Source organism: Perognathus longimembris, chromosome 4, assembly GCF_023159225.1.
Source record: "Perognathus longimembris pacificus isolate PPM17 chromosome 4, ASM2315922v1, whole genome shotgun sequence".
NCBI lineage: Eukaryota > Metazoa > Chordata > Mammalia > Rodentia > Heteromyidae > Perognathus > Perognathus longimembris.
In genome coordinates this window covers 83867140-83894283 of record NC_063164.1, presented here as the reverse complement: position 1 = coordinate 83894283, position 27144 = coordinate 83867140, and the positions used below count along the sequence as shown (strand labels likewise).

General features: G+C 37.0%; 1 protein-coding gene across 12 annotated transcripts in view; it reads left to right on the top strand.

The window, feature by feature from the left end:
• The window catches only part of R3hdm1 (R3H domain containing 1), a 157923-nt gene that overhangs the window by 41924 nt on the left and 88855 nt on the right, over positions 1-27144 (top strand). For 6 of the 12 annotated variants that reach the window (XM_048345568.1, XM_048345557.1, XM_048345561.1 and 3 more), the window contains exons 2-6: positions 9628-9836; positions 12599-12680; positions 13859-14069; positions 24936-24977; positions 25455-25544. In XM_048345568.1, coding sequence (XP_048201525.1) covers positions 13899-14069; positions 24936-24977; positions 25455-25544 — 303 coding nt within the window. In that variant the 5' untranslated portion in view covers positions 9628-9836; positions 12599-12680; positions 13859-13898. Of the gene's footprint in view, positions 1-9627; positions 9837-12598; positions 12681-13858; positions 14070-24693; positions 24843-24935; positions 24978-25454; positions 25545-27144 lie in introns of those variants that run through there. The other 6 variants (XM_048345562.1, XM_048345566.1, XM_048345556.1 and 3 more) reach the window with 5 other exon arrangements.

Below are 27144 nucleotides of genomic sequence, written 5' to 3'. Positions count from 1 at the left end.
TATTGCTTTTGTAAATCTCATTCCTCCATTGCTGACCAATACTCATTCCTGTTGGTAAGTGATATCTTTGGTAGTTGTTTCAGCCTCAGTAATTCTAAATGCAGAAATCAAATGCTCAAAATCTGAAACTGTATGAGCACCAAAAACAGAAAATTTCACACCTGGTGTCATGAGACAGTATGCAGTCAAAGTGAAGAAGACACACTAAAAATATGTATTGAGTTTGGGTGGGCGGGGGGGGGTGATTTTTGAGACAGGCTGTCCTTGAAATCATGATTCTCCCTACCTCAGCTTCCCAGGTGATATTATTTCATGCATGTCCTGTCCTGCAACCCTTATTTTATATATGTTTATAAAATAAATGGCATGAATTATATAATATATAAACCTGTCTTATACATACATTTTGTAAAATCTGTTGATTATGTAAATATATTATGTCTATTTTATTACATAATGTATTTATCCTTATATGTATAGCTAATGTACATCTATAAACACATTTGTAAGTAACATACATATGTGAATTTTTTTTGGTCAGTCATGGGGCTTGAACTCAGGGCCTAGGCACTGTCCCTGAGCTCTTCTGCTCAAGGCTAGTTCTGTGCCCCTGGTGCCAGAGCACCACTTCTGGTTTTCTGGTGGTTAATTGGAGATACGAGGCTCACAGACTTTCTTGCTGAGGCTGGCTTTGAAAAACCATGTTCCTCAGCTGCCAACCTCCTGAGGATTACAGGTGTAAGCCACCAGTGACTGGCCCATATGTGAAATTTTAAATAAGGGTTATTTAAATAAGATTCATGTAGTACTTCTGGAAAACCAAGAAACCCCTAGAGACTTACATAAAACTGCTTTGTGAATGTACGTGTGTGAGGAATCACATATATAAATACTGCATTTCTGAGGAAGAGGTCCTTGGGTTTACTTTTTTCTTACCATTTATTTTCAGCTGCTTAGAAGAGTGTAAGTAAGTCTCCAACAATACCAGACATTTTCACAGGTATCACATGCAGTATTTTTTCAAGTGTTTCGAATACATGCAGTGCCTGCTTACTGGGCATATCAGATGTCAATCTTCCACATGGGTCACCAGAGAGAGATGACAGCACATTTGATTATCTCAGTACTTTTAAAATAGTGGCTAAACAATGGTGGGCACTAGTGGCTCATGTCTGTAATCCTTGCTACTCAAGAGGCTGAGATCTAAGGATCATGGTTTGAAGCCAGACAAGGCAGAATAGTGCCCATGAGGGTCTTACCTACAATTAACCACTTAAAAACCAGAAGTGGAGCTGTGACTCAAAGTGGTAGAGCACTAGCCTTGAGCAAAATAACTCAGGGACAGCACTCAGGACCTGAGTTCAAGCCCCAAAACTGACCCTCCTTCCCCCCAAAAATAGTGACTAAACCAAAGTTTCCCTTAACAAATAGACAAGGACTAACAACAAAAAAAAAATTGCATGCTTCTATGAGACAATTGTAAACAAATGCAGAGAAATATATTGGTTATTAATTGCTAAACCTATTTAATATGATAGATATTTTAGAAAATGCTGAAGGAAAGTCATAAAAAATGAAATCCAAAACAGATTAGATATTAGGAATTCTTTAATTCACACTACAAAGCCGTAATAGGAAGTCGAACCAATTAAATTGGACAAAACAGTAGGTACTTTGAAAAGAAGTTACATCTGTTAGCTCCACATTTAGTGAAATTCTAGAGACAGTTTTTAGGAAACGTAGCTTTCTAGCAGTGTTCACTCATTCCCAGCAGTAGTGTCTCAAAATATAAAATTGTTATTTTGTTGTATACATCCTTTTGTAATGTATGAGGGTAGATGATGGCAACTGAAAGACAACACGTGTCCTAAGTAAAGCTTTTTGAGGCTATTTTTGCTGACCACAAAGTTCTCTTTGATTAAAATAAAATAAAACCCTTGAGCCTTGGTGCTTTCTTGAGAAAAAGATGTGATATATTGTAGGCAATATAAGTAGTCATAAAACAGAATATCTGCTATGAAGGAATTCAGTTTTCATTGTTAGAAAGAAGTGGGTCATGGTAGATACACTGATTCAGTTACTAGTGAATAGAAGTTCTACATTTTGAAAAAATACCTCAAAGAATTGTTAAGTGGGTTGGATAGATGTATCAAGAGGCCAGTCTCAGCAGGTGACTCTTGATTGTAATCTTAGCTATGTAGGAGACTAAGAACTGAGGAGTGTTTTTCTAAGTAGACATAGGCAGAAAAGTTCATGAGACTTATTTCCAATTGACAAGCAAAAAGTCATGAGTGAGGGAGAGATTCCAGTGGTAGTGCACCCATCTTGACCAAAAAGCCAAGCTTGAACATAAAGCCCTGAGTTTAAGTCACAGTCATGGGGTGAAAAAAGATCTCAACATGAGTTTTGCTAAGATTCTTTGATGATGGAGCTTTGTATCTTTGAAAGCCTCAAAGGATTTTTATTGGGATCCTATGGTAAGAATGATTGCTAATCATGCTTAAAAATTAAATAACCCAGCACCAGTGACTCATGCCTGTAATTCTAGCTGCTCAAAAAGCTGAGATCTACAGATCTAAGGTTCAAAGCAAGAAAGTCTATGAGACTCTTTATCCCCAGTTAAATACCAAAATGCTGTACGTAGAGGTGTGGCTCAAGTGGTAGAGTGCTAGCCTTGAGCAAAAAAACTCAGGGACAGCACCCAGGCCCTGGATTTCAGCCCCAAGACCAGCAGCAAGAAGGAAAAAATAAGTAGATAGAGATAAATATGTTTAATTATATTAGCAGTACAAAGTAAACAATGTTTAGTAAGATAGAATTTTGAGAGTGTAATGAGAATACCACATCAGAGTCCAGCTAAATTATCATAAAAACATAGCTATAGTTTTAAGTCTATGAGGCCTACCTTCTCAGTGATGGCATTAGAAATTGCTGAACATGCCAGAGCCTGGTGGGTCAGGCCTATAATCCTTTCTACTCAGAAAGCTGAGATAGGAGAATCAAGGTTTGAAGCCAGTTTGGAGAAACAGTTCTTTGAGACTCTTATGTCCAATTAACTATCAGAAAAACTGGAACTAGAACTAGAACTGGAGGCTAGTCTCAAGTGGCAGAATACCAATTGTGAGCAAAAAAGCTGAGGAAGAGTGGGAAGGCCCATAATTCCAAGGCCTAGTACTGGCAGTAGCAACATGTATGCATGCATTACATACTACATACACACACAATGATACATACATACATACATACATACATACATACATACATACATACATACATATATACATGAGGGAGGAAGGAGAGGGAGAGAGAGAAAAAAAAATGCTGAATAAAGAAACCAAATTGTGCTCTGGATGATATTCACCTTTATTTATGAATGATAAACTATAGGTAGTAGGAATCATTAGTAGTGGTTGTGGATACTGTGCCAAATTTGACACTTGAAGTGACTTAAGACATTAACCAACCTGTGTTAAGCCAGAAAAATCCTACCTGAGATTGCTCTTCCATCAGATACCCAGCCACCCTCAGTGTTCACCAGCTGGTTACAAATTTGGGTGTCCTCATACTTTCTTGTGTTTGATATTTTCTAGAATGAGTCATAGAACTCAGCACAGTGTTAAATTTAGGAGTTCTATTATAGCAAATTAGAATCACTCAAAAGAAAATACACATATTACAAGATCTGAAAAGATCCTAAATGCAAAATTTCCCTTACTTCCTTACCACTCTTACACACCAATAGAAGGCAATGTGCAAAATAATGCCTATCAGGAAACCTCTCTCAGCTCTAGTGTGCAGAATTTTTGTTGGATTTCCTTAACAAGCATGAGTGATTAGGTTATTAGCATCACAGATTCAATGTCAAATCAAAATTCTGTCTCCAAAAGTCAGACTGATTATTAGGACTCAACACCAATCTTATTTTTCTTTTTATTGTTGTCGACGTTAGGCATTGGATACCTTTCTTTTACTTTTTGTTACATCCTCCCTCATTCCTCCTTCCCCCTTTCCCTCTCCCCCCAGGAGTTGTTCAGTTGGTTTACACCAAACAGTTTTGTAAGTATTGCTTTTGTAGTCCTTTGTCTTTTTATCCTGTGTCTCTCGATTTTGGTATTCCCTTTCACTTTCCTAGTTCTAATACACAGTTCCCAATGTACTCAGATAAGATACAGTGATAGTGCAGGTACAACCACAGGAAGTCAACACCCAATCTTCTAAACATATGATTAGCCAACTTATTGTCTATCCAGAATCATCTCCTTAGTGAGAAAGTGGAGGCCTACCATGAATCACCTCATTAGAATAACTTGGGATGGGGCAGTGCGGATTAAACTCAGAGCTTGTCAGTTTCTAGGCCCTTTACCACTGGAAGCCATGCTTCTACTTCCTTCTTGTTATTTATTTGTTTGTTTGTTTGTTTGTTTTTCCAGTCCTGGGGCTTGACCTCAGGCCTGAGCACTGTCCCTGGCTTCTTTTTGCTCAAGGATAGCACTCTACGACTTGACCCACAGTGCCATTTCTGGTTTTTTCTGTTTATGTGGTGCTGAAAAATTGAAACCAGGGCTTCATGCATTGAAGGCAAGCACTCTACCGTTAAGCCAAATTCTCAGCCCCTGTACTTCCTTCTTGTGTTGGTTGTCTTCAACATACAATCAGGCTCTCTGCCCAAGCAAGCCTGGACTACAAAACTCCTACTTGGGCTCCACTACATGGCTGGACAAATTGGTTCATTCCTGTCTTCTCTACCAGAGGATGACAGGTGTACACTACTTTGACCAGCCATTGTACTTCCCCTGTAGTTGAGTTAAACAGGCCTGTACCACCATAGCCAGTTGTTTTGACATGGAGTCAGTCTCTCCCACTTGTTTTCTTTCTTGTTCTCTTACTCTTTCTTCATTTCCTCACTCTTCCCACTTCAGATTCTCCTTCTTATTCTCTTTTATTCCTAACCCTCAAGCCCTTCTTCCTCTTTTCTATCTTCTTTGACCTAATAAACCTACCGGTACAAAGGTCCCCTTCCTTTGAGCTCCTGATGGCCTTGCTGTCAAATATAGTTGCCACCCCTACCCACCCCTGAGCTCATCAATTAAGTGTTCAGCAGCATTCCCTACACATTCTTTCCCAAGTCTACTTCCTTTGTAACTTCTATGGGCAACTTCATTTATATTAATAATTAAGACCTGCAGTGTATACAGTGATTATCCCCAAATAAGTCATTTCAACTCTGACCACTTTCCTAAGCTACATGTCTTCATATTTAATTTTCTATTATATTTCTCATGGACTTTCCTGCCCAGTCTAGCTTTGAACCAAGATCTTCAGATCTTAGCCTCCTGACTAGCTAGGATTGCAAGTGTGAGCCTTGCACCTGGCATTGGAGGGCATTCTTTTTTTTTTTTTTTTTTTTTTTTTTCATTTGAAAACAGAGAGGTTTCAGTTACGGGGTATTCTTTGAAACAGGGTCTTCCTAGGAGCTGGCCTCAAAATTGCAATCTTCTGCCAGGTGTTGGTGGCTCACACTTGAAATTGTATCTACTCAGCAGGTTCAAAGCCTTCCAGGCAGAAAAGCATGAGACCTTTATCTCCAATTAACCACCTGAAAACCGGAAGTAGGGCTGTGGCTCCAAGTGGTAGAGCACTACCACTTAGCATAAAAGCTTAGGGACAGGGCCCAGGCCCAAGTTCAAGCCCCACAACTGACCCTCCCACCCCCCAAAAAAGAAAAAAGAATTGCAATCTTCCTGCCTCTACCTTTGGAGTGCTAGTATTATAGGCATGAACCCACCACCCCTTGTTACTTGGGATATTTTCAATGAGAAATGTCCAGTGTGCTGGGCACTGGTGACTTCACCTGTAATACTGGCTATTCAGGAGGCCAAGATCTGAGAATTGTAGTTCGAAGCCAGCCTGGTCCATGAAACACTTATCTCCAATAAACTACTCAGACAAAAGCCAGAAGTGGTATTGTGACTCATGGAAGAGTACTAGCCTTGAGCAAAAAGAAGCTCAGGGACCCTGAGTTCAAGCCCCAGGACTGGCACAAAAAAAAACATAATAAGATCACCTGGTACTCACAATGCAGAACTAAGAAAGGCTAGCCATTTGCTGCATTCCTGTCTGTCTGTCTGTCTATGATGAAACGATAAAAATATGATTGAAGTATCATTCAATCTCACTTGAATACTTTTCCCTTCACCTTCCAGATAAAATTACTAACACAAACTGTCTTTATACTTTTCTTGAGACTTAAGGTGTTATATCTTTAGTTCATTCATTTTAATTATTATATATTATTGTATAGTATGAGTATCACAGTTATTTTTAATCATTGTGCCTCTAAAACAATTCACTGAATTATTTTATATGTGTTCCTTTGCGTGCGTGTATGATTCTCCTTAGAATGTAAATATGTTGGGGCTGGAGATATGGCCTAGTGGCAAGAGAGCTTGCCTCGTATACATGAGGCCCTGGGTTCGATTCCCCAGCACCACATATACAGAAAACGGCCAGAAGTGGCGCTGTGGCTCAAGTAGCAGAGTGCTAGCCTTGAGCAAAAGGAAGCCAGGGACAGTGCTCGGGCCCTGAGTCCAAGGCCCAGGACTGGCCAAAAAAAAACAACAAAAAAAAGAATGTAAATATGTTAAATTTCATTTGATGTTTGAGTTGTGAAATTCCAGAATATGAGAAACTTCATTTGCTATCACATATTTGTTTGCTTAAGTGGATTTATCATGTACAAGAGTTTCTGGTTCCTCTGTTTTTATCAACTCTAGGCATTATCAAGTTTTTTGTCCTTACCCTAGCTCATGTACTGTGTTTCATATAAATGGGCTTTTTTCTTCCTTTCCTATTTCTTCATTCAAAATATAGCACATTCATGTAATACCTTCCTTCTCCATAAAACTTTTTTCTTAAAAGTAATTTATCTCATAAAACTCCAATATCATATTATTCCCTCCCATTCTTCAGCTACCAAAAGTTGTCTATTATAGAAACTGGTTGTAAGTTCCATAATTACTTTAACTGCATTAATATAACTAATATATATTAATATAATTAATATAACTGCATTTGTAATATTTTGTGTTTAATTGATTTCTAAGTGTTGTAGTAATGACAAGATATGCCTTGAGTATTTTGTGGCTTCCTATCTGTCACTTTAACATGTTTATAAAACCTTTGGTAATCCAAAGAATGTAGGCTTCATGCCAGATAAAAGGGATACCTGAGTAAGCCCTCTCCTCTGCCATACATAAAGCATATGCCCTATATTCATTTTAATGCCTATACTCCTCTCCTGGGTTTACACCTCAGACACAGTGGAGGACCAAAGTATGCCTCCTCACTATCCTACTTAGTGTAAGTCCAATGTCTACTCTGTGGGAAAGGATATGGTGGGTGATTTACATTTGATAAGCTACTCTTCATACCAAACTATGAACCAGATATTCACTTTCCCAATTCACAGGTCAGAAAACAGCAGCTCAAAGATTAAGTAATTTACTGAGGATGTGATAGACACACCTGGTTTAAACACATTTCTCCTTTTTGTTGTTGTTGTTTTGTTTTTTCCTTTATGCTAGTCCGGATTCTGAACACTGTCCCTAAGCTTTTCTGCTCAAGGCTAGCTCTATCATTTGAGCCAGTGCTCTACTTTCAGTTTTTGGGGGGTTAAAGGTAAGAATCTCAGTGACTTTTCTGCATGGGCTAGCTTGAACTAAGATCCTTAGATTATGGGTAGGAGCCACAGGCATCCAGCTAAACTTATTTCTAATGCTTATCACTTACTTTCTCTCTATTATGTCATTGCCTCCCTCCCAGATACTATCCCTGGTTCTTTGATTCTGAATCATGGGAGTATTTAGTTCCTGGTCAAGCATATGATCGATTTTGATCACACAATACTGCCTGTGCGACTTTGGACAAGTCATTTCAACTCTTAATATTTTGTGAGCCAAAATATTTGGACTAGGTGCTGTCTTTGATTCTCTGGGGCTCCATAGGACCCTGGGAAACTCAGAAGATTAAAATGTTCACCTCTTCAATGTTCACCTCCTTCACCCTCTCCCTGAAACTATTGACCTATCCAGTGCCCTATTTGTTTCATAAATGGCCTGGGACTTTGCTTTTATAAAATTCCAAATTTAAAAGATTCGTGATTAAAATAGTCACTTGGCGGGGGGATGGGGGGGAGACCCATGGAAAGAATTTGGCTGCCATTTTGTGTTTACAGTTTTAAAACAAAGTTAAAATTGAGAATAGTTATGTTGAAAGCTACTTAATTTTTGTTTGGCCTCAGTGGAACTTAGGTAATTCTCTAAAAATCATTTGAATTTTAAAATCTTTTAAAATCTTTAAAAATCATCTGACAAAGATGAAGATGAAAAGCTTGTTAGAATTATTTACTTGTTAGGACCTTTCACTTAGATCAAATAAATATAAAATGAAACTGATTTTTAAAATGAAATATGGAGGGCTGGGGATATAGCCTAGTGGCAAGAGTGCCTGCCTCAGATACACGAGGCCCTAGGTTCGATTCCCCAGCACCACATATACAGAAAACGGCCAGAAGCGGCGCTGTGGCTCAAGTGGCAGAGTGCTAGCCTTGAGCAAAAAAGAAGCCAGGGACAGTGCTCAGGCCCTGAGTTCATGGCCCAGGACTGGCCAAAAAAAAAAATGAAATATGGAGCCAGGCACCATAGTTTATGCTTGTAATCCTAGCTATTCATTCAGGAGGCTGAGATCTGAGGATAGTTGTTCAAAACAGCCCAGGCAGAAAAGTACATGAGATTCTTACCTCCAGTTAACCAGCAGAAAGCCAAAAGTGGAGCTTTGGCTCAAGTGGTAGAGGACTAGCCTTGAGCAGATTGAGAAAGCTAGCACCCAGATTCTGAGTTCAAGCTCTAATATTGGCACCAAAAACCAGTGCTGGGGGGGGAGGGGGAGCGAGGAGGGAGGGAGAGAACTTGGGTTTATTTTTAGATAGCATTAAAATTTATTCCAACCCTTATAAGACAATGTATTATAGCAGGCAATGTGAGTTTCTTTGAAAATGTTTAATGACTTATTATACAATCTTTTGTTGTTTTGTACTTTTAACTGGAGGGTATGATTATTCATGTAATCATAATTTTTTGTCTTTTAAATTTCTTTAATTTCAATTCAACATGTCAGTTTATTGATAAAAATGCATCTTGATCCTTGTCACCTTTTCTGTCATTCTTCCCTCCATCTAATTCAGTTCCACCCACCTCAAGCTATCCATAGAGTTATAATTGAATAAAAACTACAGAAATCATACTTCTCGGAGTTAAAGTTCTCTTGGTTGTGATCTTGGCTAGGCATTTTTTTTCTTTAAAAAGGAGCTGCTATCTCCTTTACAACACTGACCTCATTGCAGATTTTCATTGCATATTGTTTTTCTTCCTTTCCTTGGTCTTTTGCCTTTACTGCTAACTCTGTAGGCCTTGGAGGCTTATTGAGGTTCACATAACTAACACATGTCAGAATTAATTGGAAGTATTCTAACTCTTGCTTAGGACAAGAAAATAATAAAACTACCAACAAGAGTGTGAAGTATTTTCCCCCTTTCCTGTTTTGTGCAAATGTCTTTTGCTTTTATTTTAGGCCACTGGAAGATATGATATATTTGATCCAAGACAGTCCATTTCAGCCCAGGAATCTACAGTGGTGACAAGGACATGGGACTCCTCCTGCCAGATTTCAGATGGTTCAATACAATTGACATCCTGGCTGACAGCTGTGAAAAGCAACCTTGGATTCTTTTATTTTACTTTTGTGGAACACCACAATCCCAAATCTATAAGACACATCAGGTAATAATTATTTCCCTCTTGAAAAACACATTTCTTGTTTTAGAAACTCTACCCTCTCCTCCTTTGCAACCATGTTCATATCCGAATGAACCAATCAATTTTTGGAATGAAATATAATTTTTTTTCCTTCTTGTTTGAGACTGTATCCTCCTGAGCTCTTCAGTCTGATCCTACTCTGACATTTTTACAAGTGCTGGAGATATATATAGCCCACCATAAAGAAGACTTTGTTTTGTTTTGTTTTAACTCAAATTGTCTACCTGTGGTTTGTTTTTGTTTTTTTTTTTTAATTTTTTATTTTTGGCCAGTCCTGGGGCTTGGACTCAGGGCCTGAGCACTGTCCCTGGCTTCTTTTTGCTCAAGGCTAGCACTCTGCCACCTGAGCCACAGCGCCACTTCTGGCCATTTTCTGTATATGTGGTGCTGGGGAATGGAACCCAGGGCCTCATGTATATGAGGCAGGCACTCTTGCCACTAGGCTATATCCCCAGCCCTACCTGTGGTTTTTAGATTTGTGTGTGTATGGTACTAGGGTTTAAACTTGAGTTAAACTTAGAGTTAAACTTGAGCCTTATGACTAACTTTGCTCACTCACTTGATTGGCACTCTATAACTTAAACTACACTTCTGACCTGAAGGATCTATTTTTTCTTTAACTTTTTTTTCAGGTTTTTTTCTTTCCTTTGGTCAGTCACAGAGCTTAAACTTGGGGCCTGGACACTGTCCTTGAGCTCTTTTGCTTAAGGCTAGTGCTCTACCACTTTGAGCCACAGCACCACTTTCAGTTTTCTGGTGGTTAATTGGAGATAGATAATAGTCTCACGGACTCTCCTGCAAGGTTTGGCTTTGAACTACCACCCTCAGATATTAGCCTCTTGAGTAGTTAGGATTAAAGGTCTCAGCCACCAGCACCCCATTTTTTGGTTTTGGTGAGTTGTTTTTTTCAATTTTCAAAAATACTTAGGAATTCCTGCAGTGTATTTACTTCATTGTAAAATGTACTCCTTTTTTTGTGGACCTAACGCTTTTAACTTATGCTTTGTGATTGCTATGTTGATGAGCCACATTCCCAGCCCTTTTTGCCTTGGTTTTTCAAATATAGTCTTGGATGTGTGCCCAGGCAAACCTGTAATGTTACCTACTTATTTAAGTTCCCCACTTAGCAAGGATGACAGCCTTGTACTACCTTGTCTTAACTATTGATTGAAATGGAATCTTATGCCTGAGCTGGCCTCAAACCTTGTTTCTCTCCTATCTCTCCCTTTTAAAAAAAATTAATTGTTATTATAAAGATTATATACAGAGAGATTATTACAGTTACATAAGTCAGGTAAATAATGACAGTGTCACCCCTTTCCTTGCTTTTTCCCAGTTTTTCCCTCCCATCACAACTTAATATAGTTCATTTTTAATATAGTGTCCAGTGAGTACCATTGCTTCATTTTTTCGCCCTTTGTCCCTCCATTTCCATCTCTGTCTCTTGAATAACTCGGAATATATGGATGAGCAGAGGCAGCCAGCCTAATTATAAAAATTCTTTTATGGAAAGATCTCTTGAATTTTCCAAATTGATAAACATAAGATAAATTGTACTGATTATTTTTCCTTGCACAATAGCATTATAGGCCCACGTGAAAATCAAAAAAACATGGAGAGCTTATCTCATTCCAAACAGTATGGCCATCATCTATCTGGAATACAAATAACAACAAACACTAGTGAAGGGCTGGGAATATGGCCTAGTGGCAAGAGTGCTTGCCTTGTATACATGAAGCCCAGGGTTCAATTCCCAGTACCACATATATAGAAAATGGCCAGAAGTGGCACTGTGGTTCAATTGGCAGAGTGCTAGCCTTGAACAAAAAGAAGCCAGGGACAGTGCTCAGGCCCTGAGTCCAAGGCCCAGGACTGGCAAAAAAAAAACCCAAAACACTAGTGAAGATACAAAGTATATGCAACTCTAACACTGTTGGTGGTAAATGAGTGCAAACACTATGGAAGTCAGTGTCGAGAGTCCTCAAAAAATTGGAAATAGAGCTAACCTATGATTCAGCAATACCAGGGCCATTTATCCAGAAGATTGCAAGTCAAGATACAATAAGTGCATCTAAACATTTTCATTACAATACTATTCACCATAGTTGTTACGGAAATAACCCAGATGCCCTACAACCAATAGATGATTAGCACACACACACACACACACACAGAGGAATTCATTTATTTGTTTAAAAAATGCATTATTTGTAAACACATGGATGGACCTTGAAAAAATCATGTTGAGTGAAGTGAGTCAGACTCAGAGATTAAGGGCAAATGTGAAAGTTACACCTAAAGTATAGTCATATAAAAACATATATAAATCATATATACATGATCAAACTGACTATAGTATGGTATACACAGTGGTGCATTTCTGTGGTGTAACTTCTTCAAACAATTAACAGTTTAAGAAAATTAATACCAGGAAGCTGAAATATGACTTATTTAAGAGTGGTCAGGGATTGAGAGGAAGGGAGAGGATGGACAGAAAGAGGAGTGGCAGACAAGGGAAGGGGAGATGAATACAGTCAGAATACTCACTGTACATGTGTGAAAATAAAGCCAGAAAGCTTGAGGAGGGTATGTGTTGATAGAAAAGAGAAGGTGGGTAAGTGGTAGAAGGGGTGACACTGATGAAGATGCATTATACATGTAAACTGACAAGTTGAATTGAAACCCCTTTGTACAACTATTTAATGATTTGTTTTATTTTTAAAAAGTTAGTGTTGCTGTGTGCTGTAGCTCTGTTATCTAGCTACACAGAAAGCATAACTGGGAAGATTGTGATCTACGTAAGGCCAGGTATAAATGTTAAGTCTTATCTTAAGTATAACCAAGCAAGAAAAACTGGGAGCCAAGTGGTATAGTTCCTGAGTTCATATCCAGTACCACCAACAAAAAAATTGTTATGAAAAAAATTTTAATGTAGGCATTAGTGTATCAGTCCTATAATCCTAGCTACTCAGGAGGCTGATATCTGAGTATCAAGGTTATAAGCCAGCCTGGGCAGAAAAGTCCATAGAACTCTTTACAACCATTTAACCAGCAAGTAACAAAAGTGGAGGTGTATCTCAAGTGATAGAGCACCAGACTTGAGCAAAATATCCAAGTGATAGTGTGAGACCTTGACTTAAGCCCCAGTACTGGCATTAAAAAGAAAAAGAAAAAAAATTAAGCCGGACATTGGTGGCTTATGCCTGTAATCCTACCTACTCTGGAGGCTCCAAGTAACCACCACAAAATTGGAAGTTCAGTGCTGTGCCCCACAACCAACAAAAAAAAGGAGTAATTGAAAAAATTTTACTATGAACACTAATATAATCACCCCGAGATTCTACTGTTAACATTTTGCCTTACCTGCTTTGACATTTTTCCATCTGTCTTTCTATGTACACATTGATTTTTTAATCTTTTAATTTCAGAATTGTTTACATTAAATTCTGCTAGTTTGGGCACATTGTTCACATGCCCTAAAAGGACAGCTATCTTCAGGATTAATTTCTGCTACATTTCAATTTGCTAACTAGTTTGAAGTTACCACTGTTTTTCTTAAATTTATTAAGGACATTAAATATATTGACATTCTGTGGGATACTTAGAATTTTAGGAATATTATGAACATTGTGATAAATTTTGTTTTAACTAAGTATTATAGTTTTCCTTAAAGAAAACTGTACACTCATTTAGAAGCACATACATTACTATCTAGTTATTGCCCTGTATCTTAATCTGGCTCTTACTAATTTTCACAAATGAAACCACCTCATATCTTGTTTGGAGATCTTTTTACATTGTATTATGATTTTTTGTGTCGTTTTTACGTATAAACCAGAAAATAGTTAAGTTCTTTAAAGCAGGAATCCTGCTACTGTGTATGTATATTCATCATTATTTCCTGGAACATAGAAGTTAATATTGTGTAGTAATTAAGTATAAAAGGATTTCAAATCTAATTAAGATTATTTTCTTTTCTCACTAAGGCTTCAAGTTCCCTGTAGAATTCTAAAATAACCTTTGCTGATGAGGATGTCTGATACTGTTACTATAAAAGATGAAGCAGAAACAATGAAGGATTTGGAGGCAGAACTGAAAGATACCACCAGAGTTGAAAATCTTATCAAATCAGAAAACTACGGGAAGATTTTGGCAGAGAAGAATGAACGTTGTATTGACAACAATATTGATTTGCAGGTAAATGGGATTTTCTTTATGCCTACAAAATAACTAATATTACTTGGTTATGCTACTTAACATATAAAATTCACTCCAGAATTCTCAAAGGATTAAATTGATCATTCTGGACTCTTACATTTGAGTTCTCTGGATTAGGTTCCTATGTTTTAGCTCTTTGATTTGTTTGTATATTATCATTGTAACATAATTTGTTTTATTTGTATGCAGCCAGTGTATGTTATTTTTATATGCTTTATGGTTCTGTCTTTCCCCTAATTACCAGTGCTGTGAGAATTAAGAATTTAATCTAAGTGGTCTTAAAAGAGAAAAAAATGAAGTAGTTGAATATGCAGAAACTATTCACAGAAACAACCCTCTGAGAATTTCTCAGTCAACCATGACTAAGTAAAGAGATTGAGAGTATGGTGAATAAAGGACAGAGGAATGTCATTGGATGCTTTTGATACTGGGCTCATATAAAGACAGAACTTTATGCATGTATGAAGACTAAAATCTTAACATTAAAAAGGCCTTCCAAACATAGATGGAAATTAAGTTGAACAACAGATCCTCTTTTATAAGGTATTTCAGTTACTTGTTTTATGAAAATGAAATGCTAACAATTTTATGATTATTTTCTTATTAAATATTATGATTTGTGAGCTAGGAAATTGAGCAGGGTATGATTGATTGCATTTTCTATTCTACAAGGTATATCCAAAGTGGTCTCTTAGTGATACTTAATTGGCTAATGGGCCTACCCCGACAGCCCAGTGCTACTTTCCTCACTCACATGTCTGGCACCTTGGTAAAACTGACTAGAACTCTGGGTTCATACACCCTATACCCAGCACTACCTGAGTCATGGTCCTTCTGTGATGGAAGGCCTGCTAAGTCAGACTTAAGTAGCAACTCAAGAATCAGAGAAAGAATGTTCTAAGAGAAAAGAAAGCAGAGCAAAGCCTGGAACCAAGCTTGGACATCTTACAACATCTTTACTATATTTTGATAACTCATATCATCAGGAAAGCATCTCAGATGAAAATTTAAACCTGTCTCTCAATAGAAAAGAATTTATAAGGGGGCTGGGGATATGGCCTAGTGGCAAGAGTGCTTGCCTTCCTATACATGAGGCCCTGGGTTCCATTCCCCAGCACCACATATACAGAAAATGGCCAGAAGTGGCGCTGTGGCTCAAGTGGCAGAGTGCTATCCTTGAGCAAAAAGAAGCCAGGGACAGTGCTCAGGCCCTGAGTCCAAGCCCCAGGACTGGCCAAAAAAAAAAAGAATTTATAAGGGACTGGGAAATGTGGCTTAGTGGTAGAGGTTTACCTAGCATGCACAAAGCCTTGGGTTTGATTCCTCAGCACCACATAAACAGAAAAAGCCAGAAGTGGTTCAGTGGCTCAAAAGGTAGAGTGCTAGCCTTGAGCAAAAAGAAGCCAGGGACATTGCTCAGGCCCTTAGTCCAAGCCCACAAATAAAAAAATTTAAAAATATATGAGAAGAAAGAAAAAGAAAACTTATAACTACATTTTCTACATTTTTTGTTGTTGGTGGTGGTGGTCATGGAGCTTGAACTTGGGTCTGGACACTGTCCCTGAGCTCTTTTGCTCAGAGCTACTGCTCTACCACTTTGAGCCACAGTACCACTTCTGGTTTTCTGGTAGTTAATTGGAAATAATATTCTCAGGGACTTTTTTGCCTGGGCTGGCTTTGAACCATTAGATCTCAACCTCCTCAATAATTAGGATTACAGGAACGAGCACCTGGTTATCCTTTAGTTTGGGGATTACACGTATACCATTATATCCAGCTTTTAAAATACTGTCTTGAAAAGTATGTTTTAGTTTAACCTTGTAATTAGCTTTTCATGGTGTGACAAATTCCTAAGGAAAACACCTTCAAATGGTAATGATTTGGGCTGGGAATTTGACCTAGTGGTAGAGTGCTTGCCTCGTATACGTGAAGCCCTGGGTTCGATTCTTCAGCACCACATGTATAGAAAAAGGCTGAAGTGGCGCTGTGGCTCAAATGGTAGAGTGCTAGCCTTGAGCAAAAAGAAACCAGGGACAGTGTTCAGGCCATGAGTTCAAGCCCCAGGACTGACAAAAAAAAAATGGTAATTTATTTTGGCTCACATATTCAAAGGTTTCAGTCACATTTAGCTGAGTCCATTGCGTTAGGCCTGTGACAACACAGAGATATCAGGGAGAAAGGGCATGTTAGTGTTTTTCTCTTTGCTGCAAAGAGGAGTAACAAGTCAAGACCAACCCTTAAAAGTCATGTCCCCAGCGACCACTTTCACTAAGTAGGCTCCATCTTCCATAATTTCACCAACTCTTTATAATTCATATTTTGAATTCATTAGTAGATTCAGCCATTGATTAGGTCAATGACCAGCCCTGATAATGCACTTACCTACCCACAGGTTGCCCACAGGTGTTCTTTTTTAATCTCCTACGCATCTCTCAATCCAATCAAGTTGAAAATTAAGATCAGTCTTCACATTTATGAACAAGGAATTTTTTTCTTTTGGATAAAATGTTCTGTCATTCTTTCTAACCTGTGGTAAATAAAGTGGCACATGCCTGTAATCCCAGGAATAAAATTGAGCCTGAACTATATTTAAAAGACCCTATCTCAAAAGGAAAATATATCAATAAAATTACTGCATGCCAAAAAAAAACCCCAAAACCTTAAAACTCTACTTTTTTTAAAGATAAGTAAAGCAACCTCCTTCAGAGTCTATTCTTTCAGTCAGAAACTGTTTACTTCCCAATTAGATGCCAGTTGCTATGTTAGACAATGATAGCACTTCCTATAGCTTTATATTAAAAGTATTTAGATTGCTTGGTGCTTATGGCTCCTACCTAAGTCCTAGCTACTCAGGAGGCTGAGATCTGAGTGTCATGATTTGTAGCCAGCCTGGACAAGAAAGCTTGCAACATCTGAGTTCCTTTTTAGTTATTGTTATTGTTGGAGGTGGTGGTTGTGGGGCTTGAACTCAGGGCCTTGGAGCATTCCCTGAACTTTTTTGCTCAAGGCTAGCTCTCAACCATTTTGAACCATAGCCATCAGGCCCCACTGATTAAGTACAATCAAGTGTATATAAATCTAAGAAATTAGGAGTAAACCATTTTCCAGTCATTTTCAGTAATAGTATTTTTCAAACATCAAACTATTGCCGTTCAGTAATTGCTATGCCAGTATCCTGATTTCATTGGAGAAAATTGACTGAAATTCTATTGCATTTGTGATTGAAATGATAAAAGATTTCCTTTTAACCTCTTCCTACATATTTGGAGGCCTTGCTTATGAACAAATGATTAATCTGCATTGTATCATTTTCTAGCATGTCTGTTGTGATGCTCCTTGATACTTAGCATAAGAACATTCTAATGACTACGATCACATGATGGGCAATTGTTTATACTACAGTAAATTTAGTTTAAATCCTACTCTGTACCAAGGAAATACCACTGTATACAAAAAAAGACCTGATTTTTTTTTTTTACCACATGTTCTATATGTGATGTTAGCTATTAAGATTTGGAGAGAAAGGGATGAAAGAATATATGGTAATTAATTTCATGCTAATTCATTAATTCATCTATTTCTTCAGTTGTTTTTTAGAGTTTACTCTATGGTAGAATACTTTCTCCACTATGAGCTTTAAAGAACCAAAGGCCCCATCAGAGTGTCATGGGAAAGGGCTTACTACAGTGAAGTAACAGGTTCAAGTAATAGAAAATTGGGAACGAACATAGATAACATTAGGAAGTTAATTTTTCTAGCTGGGCACCAGTGGCTCACACCTAGTAATCCTAGCTACTCAGGAGGCTGAGATCTGAGGATCATGGTTCAAAGCCAGTCTGGACAGGAAAGTCTGTGAGACTTTTCTCCAATTAACCACCTGAAAACAGGAAGTGTTGCTGTGGCTCAACGCGGTAGAATGCTATCCTTGAGTGAAAAAGTTCACAGACAGTGCCCAGGCTCCGAGTTCAAGCCCTATGACCAACACACACACAATAATTTGTATATTTTTCATCTAAAATGATGTAAAAGTCAACTGTTTTAAGCATCAACAAAAAAATATAGGCTTTTGCATCAATATAATGTTAAGCATCAACAAGGAATATGGTGTTTTGTTTAAAAAAATAGTAGTTCTGGTTAGCACGGCATGGAGAGCTAGCAGTATCCTAGAGGCTAAGAGGATCACAAGTTTTAGCACAGTCTGGACTATATAGTTACCAGACACTGAAAAATAAAAGCAGTAATAGTTCTCTAAATCATATAGAGTTGCCTATTCTAATATATTGCTAGATATTTTTGTCTTTCTTTGGCAACTTCAAGTTATTTCTTAAAGGTTGTATATACACACTAGCTAAAATATATTGGAACAGTGCCCTTTCCATCACACACATTATTAACAACGGGACTAATCAAATTTGTGTAAGTTGTGTTGGTAAATTGTATTGTGGAGGAAATGAGAAAGCTGATTTTCTTTTTTTAACAGATAGGCCTTGCTTGCTAGAGTTACACAAATAATTGCTGATATGTAAGTGAATTTTTTACACACAGGATCAATTCAAGAAAGTATTTTGAATATGTTTTGTATAATAAACCCTTTGATAATTAAAATGAAAATCTTAGATCTGATTTCTCTGAAGTTAGTTAATGCTTTTCTTAAAAGGGAGATAGACAACAATAAAGCAGTGGCAACCTAATAAGTCTGTCTTCCTCTCCCCCCCATCACCACCACCAAAAAAAAAAATAACCTTCCTCAGAAAACCAATCTAGCAGTTCACATTTATAATGTGATCCCATCATTTGAGAGTCTGAGGCAGAAGGATCTGGATTTCAAGACCAGCCTGGACTTATTAGCAAGAACTTGTCTCAAAAAAAAAATCAATAGGCACAGGGTCACAATTTTTTATCAGTAACAGCAGTAGTCATCACCAAATTTCTTAATTAATGAAACATGCAAAGAATTTTTTAATGACAAGATTCAAGTCTCTATAAATTTACTTAGATCGTACTCCTAATTCTGTTCCTTTTTGAAAGACAAAGGATGAAAAAGTATGTATGCAACAAAACCTAGAACATTGAGCCTAATATGAAACATGTTATCAAGAATATTATCATTACACTTACCAGTAACTATTGTCAATTATATATGAGCAGGTAAATGGCTTCTGAAATCTATCTTTTTATTGTAAGACAAGGGAGAAAATAAAAAGCAAAGCTTATTTCTTGACATATATTCTACCAGATTTCAATACAATAATGATTGTTTCTATTAACTCTATGTGATGTGCTGTTTTTTTATTGTTTTTATTAACATTTAATAAACTCAACTGTTTAAATCCTTCAATTCACGTTCCATAATGAAGTTTACTTTTTAAAATTACTTCTCAGGGGCCTGGGAATATGGCCTAGAGGTAGAATGCTTGCCTTGTATACATAAAATTACTTCTCAGTTTTGGTATTCTTTCTATTGAACATGAGTCATATGTATAGCCCTTATAGTTTGGTTTCACAGTACTTTACTATGAAATGGAAAAATATGGCCACCACATATTATAGATATTGAAATAATTACACTAGTTTTTACTTCTGTGGGTGATTTTCATACCTATAACCAATAGTTTGGAACTAGCCTTTACATTCACTTAATGTTCAAAGTAACTAAACCAGAGAGTCTGTGGCTTTGTCTTGACTATTCTTAAGGTCTGAGACTTAGACCTTTGGAGTTTAACCTTGTGGTCTATGGGCCACAAGTTTAATAGTGATAAAATAAAATTAGGTACTGTGTTTTGTTGCTGTTTTGATTTTCTTTTTAAGTCAGCTCTCTTGACTCAAAAAACTTTGTTGTTCTTGGTGGTAGTTGTTGTTTTCCAATAAAAATTGGCAGTCTGGCTTGAATTGTTTATACTACCTTCTGACCTTAGCTAGACATTGAATTCATTATACTTTTCCATAAACTTACCATTAATCTTTGCTCTTACCTAGAAAATAAGTATTCCAGTCTCCATTACATATTGAAAATCTCCAGTTCTTATTTTTCAACCATTACAATGTATTTTGTTCATAATAGATATTAATTATAAATGAATACAATTTCATATCTTGAGTGATATTTGACAGTTTTTCTTTTTGTTTTCACTTTTTAAATTTTTTTTGTTGGTCATGGAGCTTCAACTCCGGGCCTGGATACTGTCCTTGAGCTCTTTGACTCAAGGCTATCTCCCACTTGAGCCACAGTGCCATTTCCAGTTACCTGGTATTTAATTGGAGATAAGAGTCTCAAGGACTTTCCCACCTGGGCTGGCTTTGGACTGCTGTCCTCTGATCTCAGCCTCCAGAGTAGGTAGGATTACTGTAAGCCACCAGTGCCTGGCATTGACAGTTATTTTTGTGATGAAACCTAGTATAACTCATAAAGATTATTCTGATCTTTTTTCAGTTTTCCTGAGATTCCACTAAGAATATTTTATATTATGTAGCTATTTGTTGACATCGTTTCTATGTAATTCAATATAAACAGTATGAACTATAAACTGAGGGCTTGGTCCTTAAGCCTTCTAAATTTCAATTTAATTAGTATCTCTCTGGACTAGTAAAAGTTGTTAAGTAAGCTGTCAAAATTTTGCCGTGACAATGAAGACCTGTCACATGTGAAAAGTAGGTTGTAAATATGTAAAGTCCATCTGAAAAATACTTGAATATCAAACCAAGCACCAGTGGCTCATGCCTGTAATCCTACTGACTCAGGAGACTGAAATCTGAGGATCATGACTCAAACTCAGCTGGAGCAGGAAAGTCCATGAGACTCATGTTCAATTTACCATCAAAAAACCAGAAGTGGAACTGTAGTTTAAGTGTTAGAGCACCAGCCTTGAACAAACAAGATCAGGAACAGTACCAGGCCCTGAATTCAAGCCCTAGGACACACACACACATGCATAGACACACACACACACACACACACACACACACACACACACACACACACAAAATCATTTGAGAGAATTTCTATTTAAAGCCAAATCTGGCTGCCAAACATAACAAAAGTAGGAAATAAAAGGTATTTAATAAACAGAACTAGTTTTTCCTTCTTTGTACATATGTATGTGAATGCCACATTTTCTGGTGTATGTTATATAATTCCTCTTCTTTGCTATTTTAAGTGAAATGATTCATTTTCTTTAAGGTTTACTTCTATAGTAATATATTCTTTTACTGTGTAACAAATTATCATGAATTGAGAGACATAAAGCAATATTTGTTTAGACTCATCTGGGTTCTGTACTTGGTGTTTATGTTAACAAGACCAAAATCAAAGCTGTCAGCCAGGCTGAGCCCTTCTCTAAAATATGCTGAGAAGAAGTATTTGCTTTTAGGGCTCATTCTAGCTGTTCCCTAATGGTTTGAATATGATGTGTTTCTAGGATGTCTTTCAGGCTCTGCCCCAAGAAACTAACCATAGTTCAGAGATGGTTTCTCTTATCTGCAACACTAACAGCATTGTATTGAATTTTTTAAATCTGTCTTGACTTGTTCTGTTTCCAAACCAGAAATACTTGTGGTCTTAAAAGGCTTCACTTCATTTTCTCTATATTAAAATCAGCGGACTTAAGTCTTGGTTAATTCTGTAAAATTTCATCATATACAGGCTGTTCCTAAATTTGTATTGTCTTGTGGACCATCTTTGAAATTCTGTCTACCACAAGAATATGTAATTCACAACAAGTTTTTTTGTTTGTTTCTTTGGTTTTGTGCTGGTCCTGGGGCTTGAACTCAAGGCCTGGGTACTGTCTTTGATGATCTTTTGTGTTCAAGGCTAGTACTCCAGCTTATCTTCTGGCATTTTAGTAGTTAACTGGACGTGAAAGTCTCACAAACTTTCCTGCCTGCATTGGCTTTGAACTAGAATTTCAGATTTCAGCCTCCTGAAGAGTTAGGATTACAGACATATACCTCAATGTTTGTTTTTATAAAAGTGAAGTGCATTGGACTAAGATTCTAAGGCTCTTAGGTTGTTTGCTAGTTGTGTGTGCAAGCATGCATGTGCTAGTTATGAGGCTTGAACTCAGGAACTGGGCACTGTCCCTGAACTTTTCTTTTTTTTTTTTTTTTTTTTTTTTGCCAGTCCTGGGCCTTGGACTCGGGGCCTGAGCACTGTCCCTGGCTTCTTCCCGCTCAAGGCTAGCACTCTGCCACCTAAGCCACAGCGCCCCTTCTGGCCATTTTCCATATATGTGGTGCTGGGGAATTGAACCGAGAGCTTCATGTGTAGGAGGCAAGCACTCTTGCCACTAGGCCATATTCCCAGCCCTGTCCCTGAACTTTTGTCCTCAAGGTTAGCACTATAACATTTTTGCCACAACTCTGGTTCTGGCTTTTTAATAGATAATTAGAAATAAAGAGTTTCACAGACGTTCCTGCCCAGGCTGGCTTTAAACTTGGACCCTCAGATCTTCAGCCTCTTGAGTAGAGGTGCCCAGCTGGTTGTTTGCTATTTAGTAATTTATTCTGTCATATTCTTGAGAGTGGGAATTGTCTTCAGTTCCTCAGTAACTGGCACAGTGTGTGGTATACAGTAAGAACTTTGGAATCTTTCTTTATTTTCTTCTTCATTAGAAGAAAAATTTATTTGTGTCCCATGGTATAAATTTTCAAGAACCTGTTCTTGAAATACAAATAGTATGAATTTTTGTATAGTTAAGGGTAAACTGAAAAATAAATCACCTACTAGTAAGAAACAAAATTAGAATTTTAAATCTCGTTCTTCTGCATGTGCATACAGCATTGACTTTCTTAGCTAATCACTTCTTAGACATTTTTAGTATATAGAATTATATCATTAATACTTAGAATTGCAAGAGATTAATGAAATTAAAGGATGAGCCATTCACTAACATTTTTCTTTTCTGCTCTCTTAGTCATGTACATTTTCCTAGTTTTCATCCATTACTTTTCTCTCACTTTTTTCCTTTTAAGTATTTAATCTGACCCTAAACTTTTTTTTTTTTTTTTTTTTTTTTTTTTTTTTTTTTTTTGGTCACTCATGGGGCTTGAACTCAGTGCCTGGTCACTGTCCCTGAGCTCTTTCATTCAAGGCTTAATACTACCACTTTGAGTTACAGCTCCACTTTCAGTCTTCTGGTGGTTAATTGGAGATTCGAGTTTCACTGATTTTCCTTCCTGGTCTGGCTTTGAACCACAATCCTCAGATCTCAAGCCTCCTGAGTAGCTAGGATTACAGGCATGAGCCACAAGTGTTGTCCAGTTACAACTTCTTTTTCTTCTGTTTATTGGTGTAATTTTTAATCAGTGAAGAGTTTCCATCTAACTAAAGAAGAAAGCAGGTGGAAACAAAACAGTACCAACTTGCAGGTGCCCTCTTTTGCATTACTACAAAGCACATGTGTGTACATATGTAGACATATATACATATCATTTTCTTCTCTTTAAGAAGCAGAAAGGTTTTTTTTTCTTGTTGTTGTTGTTGTTTGCCAGTCCTGGGGCTTAAACTCGGGGACTGGGTGCTGTCCCTGATCCTCTTTGTGCTCAAGGCTAGCACTCGACTACTTGAGCCAGAGGCCACTTTTGCTTTTTCTGAGTAGCTTATTGAAGATACGAATCTCACAGACTTTCCTGCCCAGGCTGGCTTCAAACCATGATCATCTCAGTCTCTTGAGTAGCTAGGATTATAGGCAAGAGCCACCCGATCTTGACTTCATTCCTCCCCCCCACCCCACCAACCCCATCGCTTTTATCAGCAATTTGGTGATCTGAAGTCAAAAATCCCCAGAATACTGTGCTTCTTACCTTTGAATTCAAAATATGGGTTATGATATGTATTGTTACTGTGGACTTTTGTTTTCATTGGCTTCCAGAGAAGTGGTTTTAGGGTACATTTAAAATAGAGGCATTTTTTTTCTTTTTTATGTTAAATATTCTAGTGTGAGAATGAAGGACTTTAGTATATTTTGTGTTTGTCAGCAAACTAGCTCCTTCTTGTTATAGTCTTATAAGTGATTGACCCTTCACTATTTGGTACTAGGTTTAGGAATGTAGATGAGATAGAAATAGGAAGGGTGTTTTGTGTTACAGTCACTTGATTTCACAAACGATAGCCTGATGTTTAGATCTAATTTTCTTACTAAGTTCCCAGATTGTGGCACTCATTATCTGTCAGTCATGCTTAAACATTTCTATTGTATGTCTGTCTTCTTCGTTTCTGTTTCATTGACCTGCCCCCAAACTACAGAGGGTAGGATTCTATTACTAAAACTGGTAGAGTACTTCCTAATGTGTCAAAAAGGTGTAGTTGGTAGGTATTTGCTAGGATTCTGATTCTTTGTGTATTTGAAGCATTCTTTTTAGAAAGATAGGAATAGGGCTGGGGATATGGCAAGAGTGCTCGTCTCATATGCATGAAGCCCTGGGTTCAATTCCCCAGCACCACATATACAGAAAGATAGGAATATTTCTGAGCTCTGACATTTAAAATTGAGTTGTTTAGTGTCATTCCTCCATACATTGAACACTGCCTAAAATGTAATATAAAAGACTGAACAAATGTGTTCTATTTTGCTATTACAAGTCACTTTACAAGTTGCCTTGTGTTCAGTTAACAGAAATTGTGGCCATTTACTGACCTAAAGAAAAATGTCAACCCACAGAAGTATTTTAAAGAATCTTTTACAAGTGTCATTTGGGGAAGAATCTACTTACTCGAGAACCTACTCTGATTTCCTCATTTTGCATACTTTGTGCAAAGTTAGTTTTTCCTGTGGTTTTGATTTACAAATAAGAACAAATTTACTGTCTCAGTATGGAATTTAATAAAAATCTTTCTTATTGTGTATTCAGCGGCCACTGCAGTCATTTGGACAGACAGGAAAAAGGTCTAAGGTATAGTAAATATTTTGGTGTGCTGGCATGCCAAGGGCCTTCCTTCATGCTTGATGAATCCTTGTTTTCATATGGCACTACATTCAGTTTAGTTTATTTTTTACTTTTCGTATTTTTGGGGGAGCAAAACGCTTGTTTTGTTTTATTTGGGGTTTTTGTCTTGCCAAGTCGCTTTTATGCTTTGCTTTTTTATCTTTGGTATTTCTATAGAATAAATCGCTTTCTCACCATTCTTTGGTTTTGAAGTTGGAATTATTCTCATTCTTGCTATTGCTATAATTTTCAAGACATCAACTGTTGTTTTTCCTCTAACAAAGGACTTTAGTAGTGTTTAATTATATATTTAACTTGTACATTTCACCCAATTTTATACATGGCAAAGCTATAAAGAAATTTGCAAACACTCTTCATGGGACTTTTGGTAGATAAGCCCTAGATTTATGAAATGTAGTGTTAATTTTAAATACTTCTCTCTAGTCAAGCTCAAAATTAAAGCTAGTTCGGAGCCTTGCAGTGTGTGAAGAATCTCCACCACCTCCTGCAGCAGAGATATCACAGGAGAACCAGGTAAAAAAAAAAAACAAAAAACAATCTCCCCCCAGAAAATGTTCTTTGGAGACAAGGTGGAACTGGAGATGTTTTTTCATATGGTTAAGTAAAAGTTCAGTGTGTGTTTCATTTTTATGCAGTGAAACTGGTTTGATAATACTTGGAAACAAAGATACAGATGCAGAGTTGAAAATGCTCTTGGAAGACTTGGAAATCATGCAATTAACTGAAAATGTGACCTTAAGAGAGTGATGAATTAGTATTGTAAAGTTATAAAATGTTAAAGTAATACTTCTAGAAATAATTGTGATGAAATTTGCCCTTTTAGTTTTAAATCATAGAAATTTTTCAAGTACTTATTTTGACTTTTTGCACATTACTTGTATGTTATTTGATTTAATCTGAATGCATAAATAGCCAATTTTCATTTCATATGACTTTTTAATAGTTATCTTCTAATTCTCATCTCCTCTTTTAAGTTATTGCTTGAGAGTTAAGCAGACAATCTATTTTGCTTTTTATACTCTCATGTTATGACTGAGATAATTTTCTATTGATCTTTGTTTCATGTAAAATTAGGACATTTGTTGAATTTTACTCCATGTTCTAACTTGAGCTCTAGTGGTTTGTTCTGTATCCTAAGAATTCAAGCAGTCTAAAATGCCTTTGTACTCCAACATTAAATTCCCAAAGAGTCAAAACAATGTGTTTTATTTAAGAAACCATGACTAATCTTTTAAGAAGAAAAAACTATTGTACATTATGCATCCTAAGAATAAAAAAGTGCCAGTTGTGAATTTGACAATTCACAGAAAAAATTGTTATGCTTTCTCATGACTTAGGTAATGCCTTCCAAAGCTTACAATAGGTAAAATAGTTGTTACATATTTAGAGTGTATCATACTTTAAAAAAAAATAAGATGCAAGGAAATGGAAGTTTTAAAATATATTCTTCGTTGGTAATGGAAAGGTCTCAAAACTCAATTTCCTTCAACATTCAAGTGTCAAGGGTATAGAATTCAAAATTCTTTTGTAATTTAAATAAAAATCACAATAGAAGATAGCTATGTGTTCTAGCAATGACAGTTAAAATATTTCTACTAAATATAATCTAGAGAATACTTTCAAATATAAACTAAAGGCATGAAATAAAAACATGACATGCTCAAAAAAATTGGTTTTGGTTTTGTGTGTGTTTGTGTGTGTGTGCGCACACGCACGCATGTGCATGTGCCAATCCTAAGGCTTAAACTCAGAGCCTGGTCATTATCACGGAGCTTTCTTTACACAAGGCTAGCATTCTACCACTTGAGCCGGAGTTCTACTTCTGAATTTTTAGAAGTTCATTAGAGCTAAGAGTCTCATGGACTTTATTGCTTGGCCTGGCTTCAAACCACGATCTTAAGATCTTAGGCTCCTGAGTAGCAACCAGCACTTGGTAAAATTGATGGGACTAGGGTGTTAACAGCAGTTTTTAAAAGATATTTTCCTTAGAGAAAGGAATGTATGTATGGTGTCACATAACCTGTAACCCCTAGTCTGTGGAAAGTGGAGATGAGATGATCATGGTTCAAAAGCATCCTGAATAAAAATATTAGCAAAACCTTATCTTTAAATA